The sequence below is a fragment of the Elephantulus edwardii genome, unplaced genomic scaffold (genome assembly GCF_000299155.1).
Source record: "Elephantulus edwardii isolate Elephantulus edwardi_28Jun2011 unplaced genomic scaffold, EleEdw1.0 scaffold00029, whole genome shotgun sequence".
NCBI lineage: Eukaryota > Metazoa > Chordata > Mammalia > Macroscelidea > Macroscelididae > Elephantulus > Elephantulus edwardii.
Genome location: NW_006399779.1, coordinates 14,134,647 through 14,160,339, shown reverse-complemented (window position 1 = coordinate 14,160,339; position 25,693 = coordinate 14,134,647). Strand labels below are relative to the sequence as shown.

Here is a 25,693-nt window from a genome sequence, read left to right as displayed (position 1 = left end):
CACAGACAAGTTCAGATAAAGGAGCTCTGCTGACATGAGCTTGACCTTAGTCCTTGCAAGTATTTGCTGATATTGAAAGGCTTCTTCCCAGCATCTGACCTTTCTAGTTGCCCTGGTCAGTCATCTTCTCTAAGATCTCCTCCCCTCTCAGGAGTGCCAAAAGGCACACAGGACCCAGCATCAGCACTATGACAGCCAGTCCCACTGGAGGTCTTGTCACAGGAACCTTGGGAGCCTCAATGAAAATAGTTTCATCTGGTTTCTCCTTGAAATAGATCCCAAAGCAACCATTTGGCTTAAGGAGATTTCTTTTTTAAAGGAAGCACCAGCAGAGCTAACCAGCGAGAAAGTGAGGACCTAAGAGTGAGAGGGGAAGGAACTAAGTGGGGATGTGATTTCAGTGGGGCTCTTGGACCCAGCCTGACCCCTTAGATGCTGGAGAGTGGACATGGGACCTGCAGGCAGAGAAGGTGGGCATTCATACCCGTATTCATCAGGCTGCAGGCAACCCCAGGAGTAGGGAACAAACAAATGTAGACATTTCCTCTCTGTATGAAGGAGATGGCACCCACGCCCTCTGAAGTTTGCAGATGGCAACAGTCAGTCCACCCACGTAGAGAAATTGAGGCAGGGCGTGTACCTCGAGCTGGTAAGAGGATATGAGGGACCTTCGAGGCGCACCGTTGTTGTTGCTGGGTACCACTGAGTTGGGTACAAACCATAGCGACCATGTGCACAGCAGGCTTGAACCTTGTCCTATTCTGTACCATCCTCATCATCTCTGACACGCTTGAGCCCATGACTGCAATCACAGTGTCAATTCCCTTGGTTGACTATCTTGCTCTCTCTCACTGACCCTCGCCCTTTCCGAGTGTAATATCCATCTCCAAGCAATAGCCTCTCCTCGCAACATGCCCAAAGAATATGAGAGGAAACTTCACCATCCTTACCTCCAAGGAACACTCTGGCTGCCCTTTCCTGAGACATATCTCTTTGTTCTTTTGGCCATGGGATAATCAATACTCTTCTTCACGACCATAACTCAAAGGTACAATAGCCTTCACTGTAATAGGGCTCACGAAGCCATCTATATGTGCTATAAAATGGTATCATAACGAGCCATCATAGAAGCAGCCTAGTTTGGTGGGGCTTGGAGGTGAGTATGAAAACATGGGTGGAGAAGATTTACTGGAAATGTGCTCCAATTGTGTGCAGAAATGGCATGTGAGAGGCTTCAAAAAACTTGGTGTGTTCATATCCCACCCAGGCAGAGCCCCCAAAGTAACAGGACAATGTGCTGTTTATTATTAATCAGAGAATATTTTAACAAAGCAGGAGCTCAATGTTCTCTCAGGCCAGAGATGCAGATGTTTCAAATTCTCACTCAGTTTTATGTGAAACATTGATCCCACTGAGGAGATTTGAAATGGAGCACAAAGCTCTTGAAAATCAAACAGAAAAGCATCATGAATCTGTTCAGCGGGGAAATACAAAGGTTTCTAAAAAGAGAATCCAGAGGAGAAAGGAGATGAATTTGAAATCTCACTCCGGGGAGGCACTCTGAGGAGCTGGAGATGGGCTTGTGATCCCAACAGGCAGATGTCTAAACCAAGAGAGAAAAGAATGGAGGAGAGAAATCTTAACATCCTCTTCAGAAGTATCATAGGACATGCTACAGCTTTAGAAATACCAAAAACAAATGAAAGTAGAGGGAAAATAATGCCCGGGGGCTGTTTGATAGAGGAACCCCTTAATTGTACAGGATTAAGGAAGATAAATACACACAGATCATGGCCCAGAAATCCAAGTCAGCACGTGCATAGAGACCAAGCCTGGGAGACAGAAGGCCAGGAAGTCCTCCAAGTAGACCGGGGACGTCAGAAGATGGACAGGCGCCTTGTTTTGCTCACAAGACTACTTTTGGGCCTTTATCTTTTTTCTGTGGATTTTCCTTTAAGGTATGTAAATTTGGAGAATTGGTTTTTTCAAGGCAGTTCGGTGATTTGTAAAGAAATGCAATCAAAGGGAAAGGAGATTATGTGTTGTTTAAATTACTCCTAAAAACAAACCCAGCGAGAGATAAATGTTTTCTCTCATTTCCTTAAAGGCTTAGTATGCCCAAGTGGTTTGGCTCTAATTCCTGCAACGATTCCTGGTGGCATACAGGCTAAGTGTTGAGCTGCCAAGCCAAAGTCTGGTAGTTGGAACCTACTGGTCATTCCTTGGGAGAAAGCTGAGGCAGACATCTGATAAGACGTCCAGCCTCAGAAACATGATGAAAGGTCACCATAAAGTTGAATCCATGCAGCGGCAGTAGATTGGGTTTGGGAGTTCCGTTCATTAAGTGGAAAAATCAACAAATTTCATTCTTTATATTTTCTTTTTATGCACCAAAAATTATGTATTGATCAATCACCTGCTGTGTGCTTGTTCTAGACATTAGGAACCAAAAGATTATTTTATCTCTTTTCTGTCTGAGCCTCCGGATCATTCTTTTTTTTCCCACCAGGGCTTTAGTGGCCAGACTGACTTACATCTGGACTCATGGAAAATTGGCTAACTCTCATATTAGGTAGCAAAGAGATTTTCATGAGCTGTAGAAAATCGACAGAGAGAATGGAAATACAAAATACAAGATGAAGATTTAATTATATATTTAGAGGTTTAATTGGTATACATAAGCCATTTTATTGATTATATATATAAACAGCAATAAAAATAGTAAAACATACACTTTCTTGTTTACCATTTTTTCTTCCTTTTTTTAAAAAAGAAAATCTTTATTGTGGTTTTAAGGGAAGTTTGCAGAAAAATTAGATTGTCTTTCATTCATTGTTGCACATTTTCCTCCCTTTCTCCCCACCCCTTCCCATTCTGATGATAAAATTTGAGGAAGGGGGAAGTATACACAAGCAGAAATCTATTGTAACATGTAGAGAAGATGAATTTAATTGCTTCATATACATGGGGAAAGCTGATCAATGATTAAGAAAGACCAGAGAGTTGATGTATATGAATTGTGGTGGTGGGGAAGCCCATTGAAACAAACTACAGACCTTTCAGAAGAACAAACACATTTGTGTTGGAAGAAAGACAGCCACCGTGCTCCTTAGAGGTGTCGATGGTGAGACTCAGGGACCAGGTCTTGGAGAAGGACACTATGTTTGGAAAAGTAGGCTCAGCTTAGAAGCCCCTCCACAAATGAATTGATGCACAATGGACTGAAACACAGCAGGGATGTGGTGTGAGGATAGCACAGGGTTAGGTACTGTTTTAATCTGTTGTAGATAAGGTCATTGTGGATTGGCATTAATTCAATGGCACTGAATAACAATATAACATAATATAATTTACAATATATTCTTCCAGCCTTTATTTTTCCTTTGGCTATTATAAAATTTTTCTTTGGTTTTGACTTCTAACTATTTCAAATGACTGTGTGTAGTTTTCTCTATTTGTCTGGCTTAGAGCTTATAAGACTTTGTAGGTTGATAACCTTTCAGCAGTGTTGCAAAGCTTTTAGCACCTATCTCTTCACATTTTGTTTCTGCACCCTTCTTCCTCTCTTCTTCTAGAATACCTATTACTTATTTAACCTTCTCATCATATTTGCTGAGCTCTTTATGTTTTCCCAAACTTTCTCATCTTTTTATATATTGAGACTGCATTTTTCTTTTTCTCTTTTAACCTGCCTTTCAGCTTATTACCACTGTTCAGCTGTACATGATTTGTGACTGCACTTACACACTGAATTTTAAATTTTCCTCATTGTACATTTCAGTTCTCATTTTACCTTTGATTATTTTTAAAAGTCTGCAGCTTTGTGCAGGGGTTCCTGATCTTGTCTTTTATTTTCTTAAATATATCGGCACAGTTCTCTTAAAGTTAGTGTCTGTTAACATTATCTGGATTTTTTTTTTATTTTTCCCCCTTTGCTACTAGTTTATTTACAAAATTCAAATACATTGATTTTGATAACACATTCTTCCAATTTCCCTCCACCCCCCATCAAATTGTACAACTCCATGATTAATCCTTTCTCCTCCTGCACATTCTCATCCCTCTTCCACCCTCGCCCACCCCCCTTTGATCCTTATACTCATTCCACAATGATAGTTTTATATAATAATTGTCCTTGTGGGACTGAGTTAGTTCACTCAGCATAATGCTCTCCAGTCTCTTGTCTGGATCTTTTATCAGTCTGTTCCTATTGCTATAATTTCTCTGGTTGTTCAGTCATAGATTCTTTATATAAATATAAATTATTATATAAATCTAAATATATATAGTTTTTATTTTATGCTGATATACTTACAGTTCATATCCATTGTTTTTCACATCAGATCTTTCCCCTTTGCTTTTCCCAACCCTCCCTCTAACCATCAAATTATGTGACCCTATGATTAAGCCCCTCTTCCAGCCCATCTTCCCACATCTGCTCCCCCTCCCCACCTTGGATCCTCATACATGTTCTGCAATAATGGTCTTATACAGTATTTGTCTTTATGGGACTGAGTTATGCAGCAGGCAGGAGCAATGATTTTTTAAATTACTATCTGATTTGGGAGAGACTGGAGAACATTATGTTAAGCAAACTACCTCAGTCCTGTAAGGACAAATACAGTCATAGATTCTTGACTTCCATTAGACCCTGACTTAGAAGCATCACTTCCCTCTACTCTTATGGCATTTATTGAGCAATAACTTAAACCCAAACACTGTTCCTTCTAAGATTGCATTATGTGCAGGATGCAACATTGATTTAATGATGTCTTGCTGAGTAGAGAAAAAAATGATTATGTGAAAAGTCCACATGTGGGTTGATTTCAGAAATAACAGATTATATAAAAGCATGTCTAAGAATTAGGAAAATATGACAGTGCTCCTAGAGTCTTGGGTGTATTGTTGTTGGTTTTAGGTGCCATCAAGCTGAGTATGACTCATAGCAGCCCTGTGAACAAAAGATCTGAACTCTGTTCTATCCTGCACCATCCTTGCACTTCCTGACACACAAGAGCCCATTGAAGCAGTCACCATGCCAATCCACCTGATCGAGGGTCTTCTTCTCCTGCGCCAATCCTCCACCCTTCCCAGCATCATGTCCTTCTCCAAGGAATAGTCCCTCCTAGCAACATGCCCTAAGTATGTGAGGTGAAGCCTCATCATTCTTGCCTCCAAAGACCACTCTGGCTGCACCCTCTCCAAGACATATCTCTTCTCTTGGCCATCCATGGGATGTTCAGTGATCTTCTACAACACAATAGCTCAAAGATGTCAATTCTTTTTCTGTCATCCTTATTCACTGTCCAGATCTCAGATGCATAGCAAGCAAACAGAAAAATTATGGACTGAATCAGATGCACCTTAGTCCTCAAACTGACATCATTACTGCTCAATAATTTGGAGAGGTCCCTAACTGCAGAGTTTCCCAGTGTAATGCATGTCTTTATTCTTTGACTGTTTATACCAAGGGTATTTTAAGAGTGAAAAAACTAGAAGACTTGAATGGTCCTAAGAGCTTGCTATCTCTAAGAAATCAAGAACTTTTAAATGTTTCTCAATAGTCAAAGCTATGTTGACTATAATAAAAATATGAGCCATGGGTCATGTACTTTGGAATCATGGAGTAGGAGCCTAATGAATCCTAGAAGCACTTCGTACAAGGAGAGAGAAATACAATTATCAGGTTTACCTGTCAGAGCCAAGAAGTGGACAGATTTCTTATCTTCTGTTGGACTATAAGAGTATGTTACATTTTAAGTATTTCATAACGTTTTAAGTTTTTATGTTTTGTGACAATGACACTCAGTCTTGGTGTCATGGCCATTTTTTTTGCAGTTTGTAAAAGGAAAATTTATTTGACAAGTTTCACTTAGAGCAATAAACCTAAAAAGGGATCACAATACAACAAACATTTAAATCAAGGCCTCAGAATTTCATACAACACCAGGACCAAAATCCTAAAGTTGGTATTACATCTCATTTCCATTAACTTTTTTAAATAAGGACAAGCCTTAAACTTACATGTCCTTGTAGGTTATTAAATGAAACTAGAAATAACAAACATGCCAAGTATTTCACTTGTAATTGTAGACAACAGCTCCTATATTTGAGTATTCTTTTTAAAGAATGTCATGGCCATTTAATCACATACTCTGTGGGGTTTATAAATTTACCTAAAGAATTTAGTCTTTGCTCTTGGCTCCTTTGATACAGCCTCTAAAATTTTGGGATTTTCCCAGTGATTGGAATCTTTGCTGCCAATGAGGCTCTTGTGTACATCTACCAAATAGACTATGCTAGTAAGATGACTCTGAGGTTAACAAGACCAGAAAAACTTTCCACATGACATAAGCCTCATCTCAGAGAAGACAAAGCTTCAGATAAAACAACTTTGCTTGCAGTAAGTGAAGAAGACTTGATGCACTTACTGCATAAGATCAAAGACTACAGCCTTCAATATGAATTACGTCACAACGTCAAGAAAACAAAACTCCTTATCACTGAGCTAATAAGCAACATCATGACTGACTGAAGAAAGATTGAAGCTGTCAGCCACTTTCTTTTATTTGAATCCACAATCAACAACTGTGGTAGTATCTAAAAATCTCTCATTGCCATCAAATTGGAAGTGACTTATAGGTGGCCTTTCAGAGAGTTTTTAGAGGTTGGAGTTTTAACTGACCTGGGGCAGATTGCCCCTTTCTTCTGTGGAGCAGCTGGTGAAATTAAACCACCTGCCTCTGGGCTGGCAGCGTAGCTCTTCACTCACTGGGTTACCAGCGCTCCCTCCTGTGGTAATTGTTGTAGTTGTTGTTAAGTGCTGTCGAGTTGCAGGCAACTCATAGCGACCCTATGAAGGAGAGTCCTCAATGCTTGGGTGTCTTTCATCCTCTTTCCAGGTTCATAGGGTTTCCAGAGGCAAGCTATTATGGAAGTGGATGCCACTCCTCCTTCCAAGTTTGTTTTAATCAGGGAGCACCACCCCACTCTCTGTCCGCATTGGGTAGCCAACCATTAGTGCGTTTGACACATCAGTGTCACAGTGTTCAGCCTCACAGCAACCACAAGTTACCACTATACAGCAACTTGTACAACTCTGGTAATACATTTAAGAAATCAAAAGTCCCCCTCCAGAGTGTGAAAGTGCAACTGTGGAGCAGCTGGTGGATTCGAGCTGCCTGCCTTTGGGTTAATAGGACAGCTTTTACACACTAGGCTGCCGAAACTATCAAATGTGTGGTTAACAAGTCAGAAATGGGAGGGCCTATAGCTGGCCTTTTGGAGCCTTGGGTAAACTTGTAAGCCCCGGGTATTATGAGATCCGGGGTACTAAAGTGGTTAGGGTCTAAGGAAAAAAGCTATTGTGTTTGCAGTTGATATGAGAACATAATTTATTTGATCAAGCTCAACCAAAATTCAGAATTCTTGAAGAACCACGTTTGACTTACACAAATCATGGCACCTAGATAGACGAACTAGACCCAGGCTCAAATGCTTGGCTAACCTGGAGAGCCAGGTGGGGACAGTGGTCAAGTGAGCAGCGTGTACCATCCAGCAGGCACTGCTCAATTCCAGTCAATTCTGCCGCATGGCAATTTAGCACCAGGAATCTGAGGCTGGATTTTGACAAAGTCAGGAATAAGCAGATTTTATGGAAAATGTTCCACTTCTTATATTGACAACCAATTCATTTAAATTTACAGGTGCAAAAATGGTTTTGTGATGATCATAGTATATGGGCAGCTCTGGTGGCCTAGTGAGGAAAGAGTTGCATGGCCAGCCTAAAGGCCTGTGGTTTGAATCCACCGGTTGCTCCACAGGAGAAAGATGGGCAATCTCCTCCCATGCAGTGTACGGGCTCTGGAAACCCACTGGTCACTTATGGGTAGGTTCTGACTCGATGGCACTTAACAGTGTAACAACTGATGGTATGGTTTAGAGGGAGTTGCACTACTAACCCTAACGTGATACTTCTCTGGCAGTTTGAATCAACCAGTGGCTCTCAGGGAGAAAGATGGGAAATTTCCTCCTGTGGGATTTACAGCCTCTGAAAACATGCTGGAAGGTCAGCTATGAATCAATTCCAGCTGGATGGTAGTGAGTTACTAAGTGTGTGAAGCCTATAGGTTCTAATAAGAGCCTTCTCATTAAAGGTTTAACACTGAAAAAAGATTCTACTATAAGAAAAGGCTAGGCTTTATGAGGAGGAATGTGACATCAGGATTGGAGGAAGACTCATCAACAACCCACGTTATGCAGATGATACAGCCTTAGTTGCTGAAATCAAGAAGGACCTGAAGCACTTGCTGCAGGAGGTCAAGGACTGTAGACTTCAATATGGATTGAAGCTTAACATCAAGGAGACAAAGATTCTCATCAATGGGACAAATGACAGCACCATAATAGTTGGAGAAGAAATTGAGGTTATTAACAATTTCAGCTTGTTCGGCTCCACAATCAACGCTCTTAGCTACAGCAGTCAGGAAATCAAAAGCTGAATTGTACTGGGAAAATCTGCTGTCAGGAACCTCTCCAGGATACTGAAAAGCAACGATGTCAGTCTAGAGACTAGGGTGCACATGATCCAGGCGATGGTCTTTGCAATTACTTGCTATGCATCAAAGAACTGGACAGTGACTAAGGATGACAGAAGAATAATCAGTGCTTTTGAGTTGTAGTGATGGAGAAGAGTCTTGAACATACCACGGACTGCCAAAAAAACAAATAGGTCTGTTTCCACGAAGGTGAAACCAAGTTTGTCCTTGGAGGCTAGGATTTTGAAACTCTGTCTCATATACTTTGGGCATATGGCCAGGAGATATCAGTCCTTGGGGAAGGACATCATGCCTGGAAGGGTAGAGGGAAAATGTAGGGGAGAAAGATCTCAGGGGAAATGGATTAATACAGTAACTGGGACACTGGGGATAGGCGTAGTGGAGTCAGTGAGAATGGCTCAGGAGAGCACAGGCTTCAGAGTTGTTGTACATAAGGTCGCTATGAGCTGCAGGTGACTTGACAGCACATAACAACAATGACAATAACAAAAGGGAACACTGGTGGCCTAGTCAAAAGAAGCTGTGTTACAATCCCAAAGGCACATGGTTCAAATGTACTAGCTACTCCATAGGAGAAGGCTGGGAAATATCCTCTTAATGCAATTTACTGCCTCTGAAAACTCACGGGAAGGTCAGCTATGGGTTGGTTCTAACTAGAAGTCACACAATGGCAAACATAAGAACTCTGGTAGTGTAGTATATTACACGTTGGGGCCAGTGGGCCATGTGAACCACAGTAACTACTACCCTTAGATGAAAAGGTCAGTGGTTTGAAAACACCATAAAGTCTTTGAAAGATGAGCAAACTTCCCTCATAAAGATGTACAGTCTTAGAAACCTGACGAGTGTGATGAACTGGGATCAACTTGACGCCAGTGAATTTCATTTAGGTATCATCAAAGCTTTGATTTCAACCAACCTGAATTTCATAATCATCTCAGGAACAGGTTTAAGGCCTTCAACACTAATGAGAGAAGACCAGATGAGTTGTGGGAGGATGTCAAATGTATCATCCAGAAAGAGTGCAAACGGTCATTATAAAGACAGAAGAGGAAGAAAAGACCAAAATGGATGTCAGAAGAAACTCTGAAGATTGCACTGGAGCGTAGAGAAGCCAAAGCACCAGGAATAATTCAAGATACTAAAGAGCTGAACAGAAGATTCCAAAAGGCTGCTCGGAATGACAAAGCAAAATATTACAATGAAATGTTCGAGGAGCTAGAGTCGGAAAATCAAAAGGGCCGAACTCGTTCAGCATTTCTTAAGCTCAAAGAACTGAAGAACAAATTCAAACCTAGAGTTGCTATAATCAAGGATGCTTTAGGCAGAATATTAAATGATCCAGGAGGTATTAAAAGAAGATGGAAGGAATATACTGAGTCATTGTATCAAAAGGAATTGGCAGATACAGAAGAATTTAATGAAATAACATTTGAGCAAGAGCCTATGGTGATGAAGGAGGAAGTTCAAGCTGCTTTGAAGGAAATAGCAAAAAATAAGGCCCCAGGAATAGATGGTATACCACTTGACATATTTCAGCTAACAGATGCTGCCCTGAATGTGCTCAACAAGTTGTGCCTAGAAATCTGGAAAACAACCACTTGGCCAATTGGCTGGAAGAGATCTATATTTGTTCCCATTCCAAAGAAGGGTGACCCAACTGAGTGTAGAAACTACAGAACAATATCATTGATTTCACATGCAAGCAAGATTCTACTGAAGATTATCCAAAAACGACTGGAACAGCACATCAGCAGAGAATTGCCAGAAGTCCAGGTTGGGTTTAGAAGGGGTCGTGGTACTAGGGATATTGTAGCTGATGTTAGATGGATGTTGGCTTAAAGCAGGGAATACCAGAAGAATGTCTATCTGTGTTTCATTGATTATGCAAAGGTGTTTGACTGTGTGGATCATAACAAACTGTGGCTGACTTTGAGAAGGATGGGAATCCCAGAACATTTAATCGTGCTAATGTGAAACCTGTACTTGGACCAAGAGGCAGTCATCAGAACAGAGCAGGGTAGCACTGCATGGTTCAAAATTAGGAAGGGTGTATGCCAGGGATGTGTGTATCTCCATACCTTTACAACCTTTATGTAGAACAGATTATCCGAAAGGCTGGGCTCTATGAGAAGTGTGGAGTTAGGATTGGTGGAAGATCTATTAACAATCTGCGTATGCAGGTGACACAACCCTGCTTGCTGAAACTGAGGAGGACCTCATGCACTTGCTGCAGAGGGTCAAGGACTGCAGTCTTCAGTATGGACTGAGGCTCAATGTCAAGAAGACAAAGATTCTCACCACTGGACCAACTGGTAGCATCAGGATGGATGGCGAAGAGATTGAGATTGTTCACAGCTTCAGTTTGCTTGGCTCCATGGTCAACACTCTTGACACCAGCAGCCAGGAAATAAAAAAACAACAACAACAACATATTGCGATGTGAAAGTCTGCTGCTAATGACCTCTCTAAAGTACTCAAGAGCAACAATGTCTCTCTGGAGACTAAGATGTGCCTGATACAGGCCATGGTCTTTGCAATCACTTGTTATGCATCAGAGAGTTGGACAATGACTAGGGAGGATAGAAAGAGAATTGATGCCTTTGAGCTGTGGTGCTGGAAAAGAGCATTGAATATTCCATGGACTGCCAGGAAAACAAACGGATTTGTCTTGGAGAGGATTAAACCAAGCTACTCCTTGGAGGCAAGGATTCTGGGGCTTCGTCTGACATACTTTGGACATGTTGCCAGGAGGGACGGGTCCTTGGAGAGGGACATCATGCTTGGTAGGGTGGAGGGACAGGGCAGGAAGGGAAGACCCTCTATGAGGTAGATTGATTCAGTGACTGGGGTAATCAGGATGGGTGTGTCAGAGGCAATGGAATTGGCACAGAATAGAGCGGAGTTTAGGGCTGTTGTACATGGGGTCGCTATGAGTCGCAAACGACTCGATGGCACATAACAACAACAACAACAATCATCAAAGCAATGTGCAATGATTTCCTCTTTCTCCATCTCATATTAAAGAGATATTTCCTCAAATATAACTAGGTTTTTCTGAGCCCACTTAAAGCATCAAAATAGAATTTTCTTCCCCAGAATGATCTCATTATTTTAAAATAGTTTTTATATGAGATTCCTGTTTTACCCTTACTGGAGGATTTAGATTCACTTACCAGAGAAATTGCTCTTATAGCAATTTCCAAAGGCGCCCAGAGAATCATTGGAGTAATTTGCCACATGGTCTATAGGCAATCTCAGGGTAGGAAACCCAGTAATTGGTCATTTTAGCTACTGTACCAAAGAGTATGTAAGTAAAGGTATTAGTGTATTCTGAATTCCCAGGTAGTTTATAAGTATTATCTGATTGAAGGGGGCACTGGTAGCATAGGCCACAGTTAGATTCACTGGTACACAAGGCCAGGCCTCTCTGATGATTTTAAAATAAGCAACAACTTTGTGAGAAAAAGATGGGAAATTTCCTCCCATACAGTTTACAGCCTTGGAAACCCAATGGTGAGTCAGCCTCGTGTGGGTTCTGTGTGACTAGAGTTACTGACTGAAGACTTTTTATTTGCCCGGAGGAGAGCAAGTACATTGCTTAAAAATAATTGTGACAATTTTTTGTGGAAGAATGAAACATGCCAAATGCGAAATTGTCTTGCATGGGAAGTGTTTCATGGAGATGAGTCTGTGTCTGAGAAGAAATGGTTAAAAAGCAAAGCAAAAAACCAAACCAAAAACCTTCAACTCACTACCATATAGTTAGTTCTTACTCATAATGACCCTTCATAGGGTTTCACAGGCAGCTCTGGTGGCCTGGTGGCAAGAAGCTGCACTGCAATCCTGAAGGCAAGCAGTTCGAGGCCACCAGCTGCTCCATAGGAGAAGAATGGACAATCTCCTCCCATGTGATTAACTGCCTCTGAAAACATGCTAGAGGGTCAGCTCTGCATCAGTTCCAGCTCTACAGTACACAGCAATATATCTGAGGTATATCTGAAGTATAGCTCTCCACATCTTTCTCCCACAAGACTGCTGGTGAATTCAAAGCACCTGAGGGTCATGCTTTGGGGTGAACAGTGCCTATGGACTACACCCTGAAGAGCAAGCGTGGGGGCTGACGGTGGTGGGCCTTTAGGCTGAACTCACCAGGCTCCTTATATTCCGTTCTGTGCCATAAACCATCTGAGAAAAGCATGCTACCTGATCAAATATTTCCCGAATATAACAAAAATCCTGTTGAGTGTTCAGAATAAATGGGGATGTCATTTCCACTTTAAGTAGCTCTCCAATGCGAGCTAAAGAATTAAAAAAAGCCTTTGTAATAAACACTAGCGAGGGCTTAGATGGAGGTTGGGAGGGATCTGCATAGGGCAGGGAAACTGTTCTGAGCGTTTACGTAGTGAAATGTGGGTGAGCTGACAGGCCTGCCTTGTTCCTCCAGCTGCGGTAAGTTTTCTGCCTCAGTCAAGTTGCAGTCCTTCCTGTTACTAGTTTTAGTGGAGAATATTAGAGTCTTCCTTTTCTAATAGATTTCTGCCTTCGACAGGTTCTTCTGCTCACGAGTCCTCTAGTGTGTTATAACTACACCTTTCAATACACTTGTTTTTATGGAGGTGAAATAGAAAACCTAAATACATCTCATGTGTGTGCTCTTGTTTCTTGTCAGTTGTAGTTTCTGAATACAGCCCAAGGAGGAAGCTGCTCCTGACTCATAGCAACCCTGTAGGAGAGGGTAAAACAGCCCCACTGTGTTTCTAGAAGATTACTTGGACTATTGGCAGTCTTGATGGAGGCATAGCTACCACAGTTTTCTCCCACAGAAAGGTGGCTAGGTTCAAACTACTGACTTTATTAGTAGCTGAATGCTTACCTGCTGTATCTCCAAGTCTCCTTGGGAGCTGGGTAAAAACCCACTCATTGCCACTGACTCGTAAATGACCCTCCAGTGGCTTTCAACCAGTGCAGATTGCATGGGAGGAGATTGCCGATCTGTCTTGGAGCTGCTGGTGGGTGCACATCTTGAGCCTTTGGGTTAAACTATCCTATGGACTGGACTCCACCCTCAGAGCTCAGTCTAAATAGCCTTGTTTTCTTGCCCAAGGTTGAAGAAACAAAGGAGATAAAGCACTAGAAAAGGACAAATATGTCTGCTGATGATAAAATCTTGGTGAAAATGTGTTTTGCCCAGGCATGCCCAACCCCTACAATTTTTAAATCAACTTGACAGAATCATCATAGAGCCAGTTATGGTGTCAAATTTCTTTATATTAACTTAAAACAAAGGAAAACAGATCTAATAGTGCATTTTAAAATAGATCTAATAATGTATTTTCCATTATGATAAGTATCAAATCACTGGATTTTTATTTCAATGAAAGAGAAAAAGATTTGACTTTTTAGACTCTTAAGAGCTCTCTTTTTATTTTATTTTTTTAATGTTATCTTTGCTTTTAGTCCTGGAAGAAAGAAACTGCTCGGACCTTGGGGGCCCAGTCAATGGTTACAAGAAAATAACAGGAGGTCCCGGGCTTATCAACGGACGAGATGCAAAAATTGGCACTGTTGTGTCCTTCTTCTGTAACAGCTCATACGTTCTTAGTGGCAATGAGAAGAGAACTTGCCAGCAGAATGGAGTGTGGTCAGGCAAACAGCCCATCTGCATAAAAGGTAATTTACAGATTTCCCCTCCCCCTCCCGAGGTCTGTAGAGATAGATGGAGTTGCTAGATTTCCTGGTAGCTTCCAAGTATATTTTTAAGTCCCCAGAAATATGTCTTTCTTCCTTAAGTTTTCATTGGAACCATTTATAACTTTTAAGTTAGAGAAAGGGAGCTGCTCTGGTGGCCAAGTGGCAAGAAGCTGCACGGCAAACCCGAGGGCAACGGTTCGAGGCTGCCAGCTGCTCTGTGGGAGAAGAGAAGGACGGACAATCTTCTCCAGTGTGATTAACTGTCTCTGAATACCCGCCAGAGAGTCAGCTATGGCCTGGTTCTGACTTGACAGCACCCAACAAGTTGGAAACTATCCCTAAACACATTTGCTTTTTTTTTAAATAAAATAAAAACGCTGTTCATTATAATCACAGTATCTTGATGTACTATCAAGAAATACGAATGCAGTTAGCATAGCTACATAGGAAAACTGCAAATCCAAGGACAGAATTGAAGTAGTTCATAAGAGATTTTAAAGCTGTATTTATCAACTCTATATCCAGATATTAAGTTCAGAGCCGAGTTTCATATATGCAAATCCAAGGATAGAATTGAGGCAATCATAAATATTTATGAAGTTGCATTTACCTACCTTACATTCAATATTGAATTAGTACAAGGTGCAAGAAAAAGCAAAGAATTAAATAGACAACCTCATCCCTGCACAAATCTGAGTGGGGAGGCTTAAGATGTTAAAAAACAAAGATAGTAAACCCTTAAACTCCCAAGCCAGAGCTAGAGAACAATGAAGAGTAGTTGTTCAGAGAAAGGAGAGAGCTATATTGCATGCAATGGGGACATTGCATGAAGCAAGGTAAGACTGGGACTAAGAGGGTAGATTGGGAATAATATGTAGAGGGAAAGAGGAGTTGGGATAACATTCTAGATAGAAAAGAAGTAAAAAAAAATTTATGGTAAACTCAAAATGAGGTAATTGGGGAAATAAATTTTAAAGGGAAGGTTGGACCAGGGCAACTGATGAAAAATTGTATGTAAATATTTGAAGGTTAGCCTTTGGCATGGCAGCGTAATAGCTTCTTAAGAAGTTGATTCACTGGTTACCTTAGGTCAACCTTTAAGGCCTTCCTCTATTGTGGGGTAGGTCAATTGTCTGGATGTCCGCTTACTGGAAAGAAAAGTATGTCCTTGGCCTACATTATCCAGATAATTGCCTCAATCCTCCACTCTCCCTCTGGGTGTTTGTCAACAACCTGAATCATTGGCAAAGGAATGAAAGAGAATGGCTTGTGAAGGGAATGAATCACTTTAGACTTGAGCCAGAAGCTCCCTTCATCAGCAGTAGCACTTTCATTCTTGATTTCATTAAGCATGGGAATGGTGTTACATATATCCTGGGAGATATTTGTCAGTTCTTCTCAGCTAAATTAATACAAGCAAAGTTCTCTAAGTCGCTAATTAGATGAATGTTGGCTGCTTGATTGGGAAAGTGAGATGGGAAGGATTCCTTTTCACTTGTGAAGAAAGAGGAACTTGAACACAATTAAAATGGACTATGAGTTGCCCTCACATGATTGTCAGAGACCCTGGCTGCAGAGAAAGGCCATGGAGAACTCAATCACCCGAGATGTGCATAAGGTAGACGCAGCTGTCTAGTTTCAAACATGAACTTTCTAATTCCTTAAGTTAAGCGATGGTTTAGAAACTTCACTATCATTTGAATCGAGCTCACTATCTATGTGAACAGATAAATTAAAGTTTATTAATTGCCATTTGAACAAATCATCCACCTGGAGCAGATAACTAGTTTCTCTTTTTGGAGGTGTTCACTGGTGGACGCTCTGGTGGCTTAGTGATCAGGAATTCTGCGGTCAAAGCATACCGTATGTGGTTCAAATCCACCAGCTGCTCCACAGGAGAAAGATGGACAGTCAACTCCTGTGTGATTTATTGCTTCTGAAAACCCACTGGAGGGTTAACTATGGATTAGTTCTGACTTGATGATACACAACAACAACAACTTCAGTTCTGAGGGAACTCTGTTGGCTTAGTGTAAGGAGTTGCTCTGCCAACCAACACAAAGGTAGGTGGTTCGAATCTACCAGTTGCTCTGAGGGAGAAAGGCTGTCATCTCCTTCCATTCAATCTACTGCTTCTGCAAACCTGTTGGAGGATCAACCATGTGTCAGTTCTGACCCCACAGTATGTAACAGCCACAACTTAACTTCTGCAGTGGGTTGTCAACGTACATGAAAAGAGGATGCACTTTTCTATGTAAGATGTCAAACCTTGGATAGTATATCTGTCCTCTGAGAACTTAGAGGAATGTGCACAAGGTGCTTAGAAGGAATGAAACTGAGGATAGATGCCGACAGTGAACTCAGAGAAAGATGTGGTATTGTCTTCTATTCTAGCCTGCCGAGAACCAAAAATCTCAGACCTGGTGAGACGGAGAGTTCTTCCCATGCAGGTTCAATCAAGGTGAGTTGAGACATTTAACTCTGCTTTAAAAGAGAGCGAATATTTCCCTTCCATCCCTTTTCCACTGGTGTTTGGCCAAAGACAGTGTGGATTTTCTTAGGGACATTCCGTGCTGACTATAATAAAAGAATAGGGTTTGTTTGATGAGGCCTCATTAGAGGATTGGCTTTAGCCAAGAGGTAGCAACTATTGGAAGATATACAAACTTCCTTGGCTCATGGAAAAATAGGAGGTTGGTGAGAGAGAGAACTTTAAGATCATCTTGGGAGAACTGAGTGTTAATATATGAGTCTTCCTGAAATTTTAATCAACTTAAAAAATTATATAAATATATAAATGCAGCCAGTTAAGGTTTAAGAAAGCTCTAGATGGTGGAACCAGCTAATGTGTTCAGTTGTTGCGTTGTTTTGTGTGTGTGTGTGTGTGTGTGAGAGAGAGAGAGAGAGAGAGAGAGAGAGAGAGAGAGAGAGTGTGTGTGTGTGTGTGTGTGTGTGTGTGTGTTTCTTTGAAACAGAACTTGATTCTGTTTCTAAATGAAAAAGAACGGGTATGACAGTGACAAACAAGATTTTACCATGGAATATTCTAATTTGACTGCAGCAGTTTTGTATTTAAAACTCAAGAAGGAAGCAACTACCTTCCAAATGAGCTAAATATGCAGGTCCAAAAAAGGAAGAGTTATTTTAACTGCCACACTCGCTCTGAAACCCATTCATCTCCTTCTGCATCCCAAAGATGAGCACATGTTCTGCTTAGTTAGATCATAAAGTGGCAAACATGCAGCACCACTGACATCACAGGACAGTTGCCTATAAAACTAGACGTCTGATGCTGGACTCCAGCTTCGCTCTCTCACAGATCGTCATCCTTGTCCACGGGAGCAGTTGTCTGCACAACCTCTAAATCACGCTCATATTATGCTGCCAAAACTGGGTCCATGACAACCTCTGGTGGGGCAAGAGCAGGCATGGCATCAAACTCCAGCTTAGGGTCTCCAGTTAGTTTTCTAGCAAGCCAAAGGAAAGGCTTTTCAAAGTTGTAGTTACTTTTTGCAGAAATATCATAGTACTAGAGTCTTCTTTCGATGGAAAATGATGGATTTTGCCTTAGCTTTCTTGTCCTTAATATCCACTTTGTTGCCACACAACACAATGGGGATGTTTTCACATACTTGAACCAGATGCCTGTGCCTGTTAGGCACGTTCTTGTAGGTAACTCTCGATGTTACATCAAACATTATGATGACACACTGGGCTCAGATATAATAGCCTTCCACAGGCCCCACATTTCTCCTGGCCAGCCATATTGCACACATTGAATCGAATTGGTCCTCTGTTGGTGCGGGACACCAGGGGATGGGCCTGCTCACCTGAGGTGGCTACATACTTCCTGAATTCACCAGTCAGATCACGTTTCATGAATGTCCTTTTTCCACCATCGCCCACCAACATGAGTGTGAACTGGACTTGGAGTTTTCCTCGGGTGTCCATCATAATGGTTCTTCCAGAAGCATCTCTGGGACCTACCTGACTCTATTGTGTTCAGTTGTTAACATAAAGGTTGGCTGTTCAAGTTTATATCAAGGTGCATCAGAATAAAGGCCTGAAGATCTGCTTCCCCCAAATCTGCCTTGTGGAGCACGGTTTTACTCTGACACATGTGAGCTCTAACGTGAGTTAGAGTTAACTCAATGGTAACTGACGAACTGGAGATGGTTTAGGAAGATGTTCTAGTTTATAATAGCCAATTAGATGAGGCAGGCTAGCAGGCTCTAGGACCTGGGGATAAATGGCTAGCCATAACATTGTTGTTGTTGTTATTGTTGTTGTTATGTGCTTCCAAGTTGCCTGCAACTCATTGTGACCCTATGTACAGCAGCCCTAAACCCTGCTTTATCCTGTGCCAATCTTATTGTCTTTAACACACCTATTCCCATTACCCAAGTCACTAATTCTATCTCATTGAAGGTCTTCCTCTCCTATGCTGTCCCTTCATCCTGCCAAGCATGACATCCCTCTCCAAGGATTGGTCTCTCCTTATGCATGTCCAGAGTATGTCAGACAAAGCTTCAGGATCCTTGCCTCCAAGGAGCAGCTTGGTTTAACCCTCTCCAGGATTAACCTGTTCGTTCTCTTAGCAGTCCACTGTATATTCAAACAGTGGAGCTCCCTAACTATGTCTAGCCTTTCACTTGGAAAGCCAGAGATGAGAACCACATGATAATGAGAGAATGTTGCCATTGTTGTTGTAGTGTACCAGTAAGCATGAGAGAAAATTGCTAGCCTTTCTTTTAAAAAAAATAAATAAATAAAATTTTATTTCAATTATGATTTTAACGAACGTTTCTTATCTTTCTCCTGTGGAGCAGCTGGTGGATTCAAGCTGCATGCCTTCAGGATTGTAGTTCAGTTTCTTATCACTAGGTCACGAGAGCTCCCTTGTGAGAGAACAAGTCCAACTATATTTTCCCTTAGTTGTTTTGGAGCCACAATCAACATCCTTTGTACCAGTAGTCATGAGGAGATGCATTGCATTGGCCAAACTCGCTATCAGGGACCTCTCTAAAGTACTTAGGAGCAATGATGTTAGTTTGAAGACTGAGATGCACCTGATTCAGGCCATGATCTGTTTAGTCACTTGCTATGCGTCTGAGAACTGGACAATGAATACAAATGAGAGAAGACTGATCAATGCCTTTGCACTGTGGTTTGGGGAAGAGTGCTGGATGTCTCATGGACTGCTGAAAGCACAAACAGATCTGTCTTGGAAAAAAATGCAACCAGGGAGCTCCTTGGAGGCAAGAATAGTGAGGCTTCATCTCAAATACTTTGGACATGTTTGTAGAAGAGGCCAGTTCCTTGGAAATGGCCATCATACTTGGAAAGGTGAGGGTCAGCAGAAGAGGGGAAGACCCTCAATGAGAAGGATTGAAACAATGACTACTGCAATAGACACAAGTGTATCAGAGATGATAAGGACAACAGAGGATAGTGTAGGGTTAAGACCTGTTGTTCATAGGGTCACTATGAATAGTACTCAATGGCACCTAACAACAACAACAATAACATTTTTCCTATTCAGAAGGAAATACATTATCTCCTACTATTCTCTTTCTCATTCTCCACATGTATGCTGCCTGCTGTTTCTGCATAGTTAGGCTGTGGAACCTTTAAAATGTAGACTCTTCTGCTAAGAAACTGGGCCTACCAAATATTGTCAAGACTTAATGCCTTACCTCCTTCAGATCTCTCCTTAATTGTCTTCTAGAGAGCCCTCCTCTGACAACCGTTTAAATTGGCAATGCCAGTTCCACACTAGGGGATGAGCAGACCTCTTTGCTCAGTATCCCCCAAACTTTACCATCTGCTCCAGCTATCATCTTGGTGTCCTTCTCCTTCTGTTGTTTGCATCCATTGTCAATTTATTTGTTCAATTTGCCCGCATCTCCCCACTCCCCCCATATACTGTACAATCAACACCCTTCACACCAGCAGTCAGGAAATCAAAAGACAAGTTGCACGGGGAAAAATCTGCTGTCAAGGACCTCTCCACAGTGCCAAAGAGCTATGATGTTAGTCTAGAGACTAAGGGGAGCTTGATCTAGGCCTGGTCTTCTCAACTGATTACTCTGTGTCTGAGAGCTGGAAAAGGAATTAAGATGTCAGAAGAATTGATGTCTTTGATTTGTGGTGCTGAAGAAGAGTATTGAATATATCACAGACTGCTAAGAGAACAGGCCTGCTCTAGAAAGGGTAAAATCAGGTTGCTCCTTGAAGGCAAGGATTTTGAAGCTCTGTCTCATATACTTTGGGCTTGTTGCCAGGAGGGACCAGTCCTTGGAGAAGGACATCATGCTTGGAAGGAGCAGGAGAAGATGACTCTGGATAAAATGGATTGACACAGTGACTGGCAATGGCATAAAATATGTTAAAGATGGTGAGGTTGACTCAGGATAGGGCAAAGTTCAATGCCATTGTTCATAGCATCATTATGAATCCTAGTTGGCTGGATGACACGTAACAAGATGGACTATACAAATGTAGGAATATTATTTTGCTTCTACTGAACACCCAGTGCCTAGAATGATGTTGGTCATGTAGCAGATCCTCGATAAATAATTATGGAGTAAATAAATTGGTTTGATAAGTAAAACTGGTATACCTAGTTCCGTCTCTCTCTAGTGCTGAATGTCCTTGGACAAGTTCCTAAACTTATTTAGTTTTATTTTCCCATTTGGAATTTAAAAAAAAAAAAAAGAGGATAATCATATCCGTCTTTGGAGACTGTTGTAAGAATTAAGTGCAATATAAATAGCTAACATTGATTGTTTGTGGCATGTCACTTGGTCCCCTTGAGCTCTGGTGGCCTAGTGGGTTAAGAGTTGTGCTGTCAACACAAAGGTAGGTGATTCGAATCCTTCAGCTGCTCCACAGGAGGAAGACAGACAATTTCCCACTGTGACATTTACAGCTTCTAAAAACACACTGGCAGATCAGATATGAGAGGGTTCTGACATGATACCCTATAAGAGCAACGTGAAGTTGGTATTCTGAGCAATTGACATTTTTAACAATCCTTTTAGATCACTTATTTAACCCTCTGAGGACATAGTGTGGATGGAATATGTTGAGCTGCTAAACAAAATGTAGACAGTTCGAATCCACCAGTCATTCTATGGGAGAAAGATGAGTACTCCTTTATTAAGATTTACCATCTCAGAAACCTGATGGAGGGGGGCAATGTATCAGGACCAACTTGATGTAGGTGAGCTGGATTACAATTTCAAGTGTGGTTACAAGTATCACTGTTGAATGGGTAAGTGCAGAGAAATTCAGTAGCTTGCCTAATGTCATATTGCAAGGGATAAAACCAGGACAGAAATCCGGCATCAGATGTACATTTATCTGGCTTCAGATTATTCTCCTTTACTCACTGCTATGATGATGATGATGATGATGATGATGATGATGATGATGATGTTGTAATGTTGAGTTGAGTGTGACTCAAAGTGATCCTATAAAAATTGTTGTTGTTATGTGCTGTCGAGTTGCCTGCAACCCAAAGTGACCCTATGTACAACTGCCCTAAACCCTGCTCTATCCTGTGCTCATCTTATTGTCCCTGACAGCCTTACCCCCATTTCCCCAGTCATTGAATCAATTCATCTCATCCAGGGTCTTTCTTTCCTGTGCAGTCCCTACACCCTCCCAAGCATGACATCCCTCTCCAAGGACTGGTCCCACCTTGCAACATGTCCAAAGTATGTTAGATGAAGTCTCAGAATCATTGCCTCCAAGTAGCAGCCTGGTCTCACCCTTTTGAGGATGAGCCTATTTGTTCTCAAGCAGTCTATGATATATTCAGAACTCTTCTCCAGGACCACAGCTCAAAGGCATCAGCTCTCCTATAATTTCTAGTTACTGTCCAGCATTCTGATTCATAACAAGTAATTGCAAAGACTATGGCCTGAGTCAAGCACACCTTAGTCTCCAGACTGACATCATTGTTCTTCAGTACTTTGGAGAGGTCTCTGACAGCAGGTTTTCCCAATGCAATTCGTCTTTTAATTTCCTGGCTGCTGGTACTGAGTGTTGATTGTGGAGCCAAGCACTAGGCTTAACTAAATTTTTATTGGAAATAATAACATTGAATCCCAGTGTCTGGACTTGCCCTTGACCAAGCTGAATAGATTATCCATCAGGAAAGGCCTAGGGCTTTCGGACTATGACATCCCTTGTCTCTTTCTTCCTCTTCAAGCAAAACATCTCTTTGGATGCAGTGACAGTAGAATCCAAAATCTGCTGTCTCTTCTGATCTTTGTGATTTACTGGAGCTGAATTCTCTACTTTGTGGGACAAACTTATTCTTTCCAAGGAAGCCTGTTATAGAAGTGTGTGTCAATTCCTCAAAAAGAACAGGGGCTTTCTGATTTTAAAACAACTGGAATTGGAAGCCAGTTTAACAGATGCCAGCTGTCTCAAGTGCATAAGCCAACAGACTTTTTGGGGAAGGCCAACTCATCCATTAGACAGATGGGTTACTAGAGTGGGGAGTCTGCTGATCTCAAGCAGCCAGTCTCCACCAAGGCTATGTAGCCCTTCAGCATCTATGAGTTAACTTGTTTTACATGCTCAAAACTTGAACTGAAGACTTAGGTCTGATTATGGGCTAACAGTGTGTTGAATTAAATAACTTGCAGCTGTGATATTTCCTCTGAGTAAAAGTACTGTGTGCTCTGTTGTACTTAGGGTTTTTGAAGGCCTGTTATTTCAGAAGTGGGTGGCCAATCCTTTTTCCTAGTCTGTCTTAATTTTTTTTATAATATTGGGCAGACAAGCATTTTACAGAAAAGAGCAAATGAAAGACATTCATCCAATTAGAAAAATGACTAATAGATTCAATGTTCCTACCTACCTTGCCCTGTGTGTCTTGACCCACCCTTTTCCCTACACCAGCAGCATCCATTTCTACTTCCACTTACACCATTCAACACCTCTCTCCTCTTAACCAGCCCTTGATATGATGGCTTAAGTCTCAAGCTGTCAGGATTTCTGTGATTCCGTACACCTCATGCTGCTGCCAGTCTCTTATGATGTGGCTAGCATCTCTTCAATTTAAGGAGTCTCTAAGTACAACTATCAGGTATCAAGGATGGCTTTCTACCTTAGACCATTCTAGAAAACAAAGATTCTCACCACTGGGCTGATTGGCAGCATCATTATGGATGGTGAAGAGATTAAAATAGTTAAGAGTTTTAGTTTGCTTGGCTCCACAGTCAACAGTCTTTGTACCAGCAGCCAGAAAATCAAGAGATGAATTGCATTGGGAAAGTCAGCTGTCAGGGACCTCTCCAGAGTACTGAAGAGCAATGACATCAGGCTGAAGACTAAGGTGCACCTGATCCAGGCCATAGTCTTTGCAATTGAGTGCTATACATAGGAGAGCTAGACAGGGATGATAGAAAGATGCCTTCGAGTTATGGTGCTGGAGATGAGTGTTTAATATGGACTGCTAGGACAAAAAACAGGTTTGTCCTGGAGAAGGTGAAGCCGGGCTGCTCCTTAGAGTCAAGGGGAGGGACCATTCCTTGGAGAGGGATATCATGTTTGGCAGAGTGGAGGGACGGTGCAGGAGAGGAAGACCCTCGATGAGATGGATCGATTCAGTGATTGGAGTAATGGGAGTGGGTGTTTCCGAGACCATGAGGTTGGTACAGGATAGAGCAGGGTTTAAGACTCTTGTACATAGGGTCGCTATGAGTCACAAGCGACTCGAGAGCACATAACAACAACAACAAAGTACTGTGCATATATTGAAAATGGATTTCTTAAGATAGTAATACAACCCTGCTGGTATAGACAGCAGGAATGTCACTATGGCTGCCAAGTTCTACCTTGGGTACCATTACCTCACCGTGGAACTTGTGCACCCCCATTTCCTTCTCTGTGGTATATTCATCTATTAAACAGGGAAGAAAACTAAATTCCTAAAGGAGTTCCTGCCTTCCTGTTCATAGTCATTATGCACCAATATGAAATGAACACAAGGTCTGAAATGTGTGCAAGTGTTCCCCGAGAATCCCCAAGTGGTCTCTGGGGGCTTCAACTTTAGAGCTCATTTAATATGTCTTTTTCCATTTACATATAAAGCTCTGTATTTCTCCCAGTCAATGTGCCCTGAGAGACAGTTCTGTCCCCTGAGATGTGCTAATTACATCGCTAATTGCTAAATCAAGCTACTGTATCAACACAGTTTAGTTCAAGTCAATTCCTAATATTGTCCTATTATAAAAATGTTTAAAGGGAGGAAAATATGCCTGTATATTTCTACTTCAAATTAACTCCCTTCCCGGTATAATTTCACAATGAGTATTTTTGTGTGTGCGCCTGTAACAGAGTACCTTTGGATAACAGCTATTATACCAGCTACTATTTATTCTCTTTGGTTAAAAGCGTAGGTAGCTGGAAGGATGCCAACAATGGGAATTGAGAAATGAAAATGAAAGCTGAGGCATGGAAAACAATTAAGAGAATTGACTCAGTGGTAGATTGGAAGAAAGAGAGAAGGGTGTGTGTGTGTGAGAGAGAGAGAGAGAGAGAGACACAGAGGGAGTGAGAAAGGAGACTGGCTGAGACTCGCCTAGTCATTATTCTCCGTATCCAGATATCTCCCTGGAGATAGACGTGGATGCTGAAGGAGTTGTTATGGCTGTTTCTCACTTTGCTTTGTCTGACCCTGGCTCAGGGAGACGCCGTTACACCAGCTATACTCAGCAGCACTCAGTAAGCAGAAACTGCAGGGCGCCCCTACCAAGAAGCCAGTTCTTCCCTTTGGAGACCTGCCTGCCGGCTACCAGCACCTGCACACCCAGCTCCAGTACGAGTGCATCTCACCCTTCTACCGCCGCCTGGGCAGCAGCCGGAGGACTTGTCTGAAGACCGGGAAGTGGAGTGGGAGGGCCCCGTCTTGCATCCCTAGTGAGTGAAGGCCTATGTCTGGGGTGGAGCAGCTTCCACTTTGCTTGGCTGCTTGTAAACTAGATAAATTATGTATGCTGTGAAACAGATGAGGGAAAGAACAGATTAGAGGTGATATATGATTGAGTATTATGGTTAGCACAGGAATCCAGAATTAAGATTGCATAGATAAGTGTACTGGGGTGGGGGAGGGAGGGAAGGGATAAGGGAATTGTATACTAATGAAGGAAATTTTTTTTCTTTTTCTTTTTGGAGAGTGGAGCGAACTGGTGGGGAGGGGTGGGCAGGGAGAAAAGGGCGGCAATGAATGAATGGAAATCCAAAACCTCTGTAAATGCCTATTAAGATTAATTTTTTAAAAAAGTAAAAGAAACAAACAAACAAACAAAAAAACCCCAACACAGGCAGAAAAGTGCAACAATGAATTAATGGAAATCCAAAATATCTGTAAATTCTCATTAAAATCAATAATAATTTTTTTTAAAAACAAACCCAACAAAGAA

At 41.7% G+C, this 25,693-nt stretch overlaps 1 protein-coding gene across 3 annotated transcripts in view; it reads left to right on the top strand.

Moving 5' to 3' along the window:
• The window catches only part of PAMR1 (peptidase domain containing associated with muscle regeneration 1), a 116,198-nt gene that overhangs the window by 86,336 nt on the left and 4,169 nt on the right, over positions 1-25,693 (top strand). For all 3 annotated transcript variants that reach the window (XM_006883757.1, XM_006883759.1, XM_006883758.1), the window contains 3 exons: positions 14,019-14,231; positions 16,647-16,713; positions 24,958-25,190. In XM_006883757.1, the coding sequence (XP_006883819.1) occupies positions 14,019-14,231; positions 16,647-16,713; positions 24,958-25,190 (513 nt within the window). The remainder of the gene's footprint in view (positions 1-14,018; positions 14,232-16,646; positions 16,714-24,957; positions 25,191-25,693) is intronic.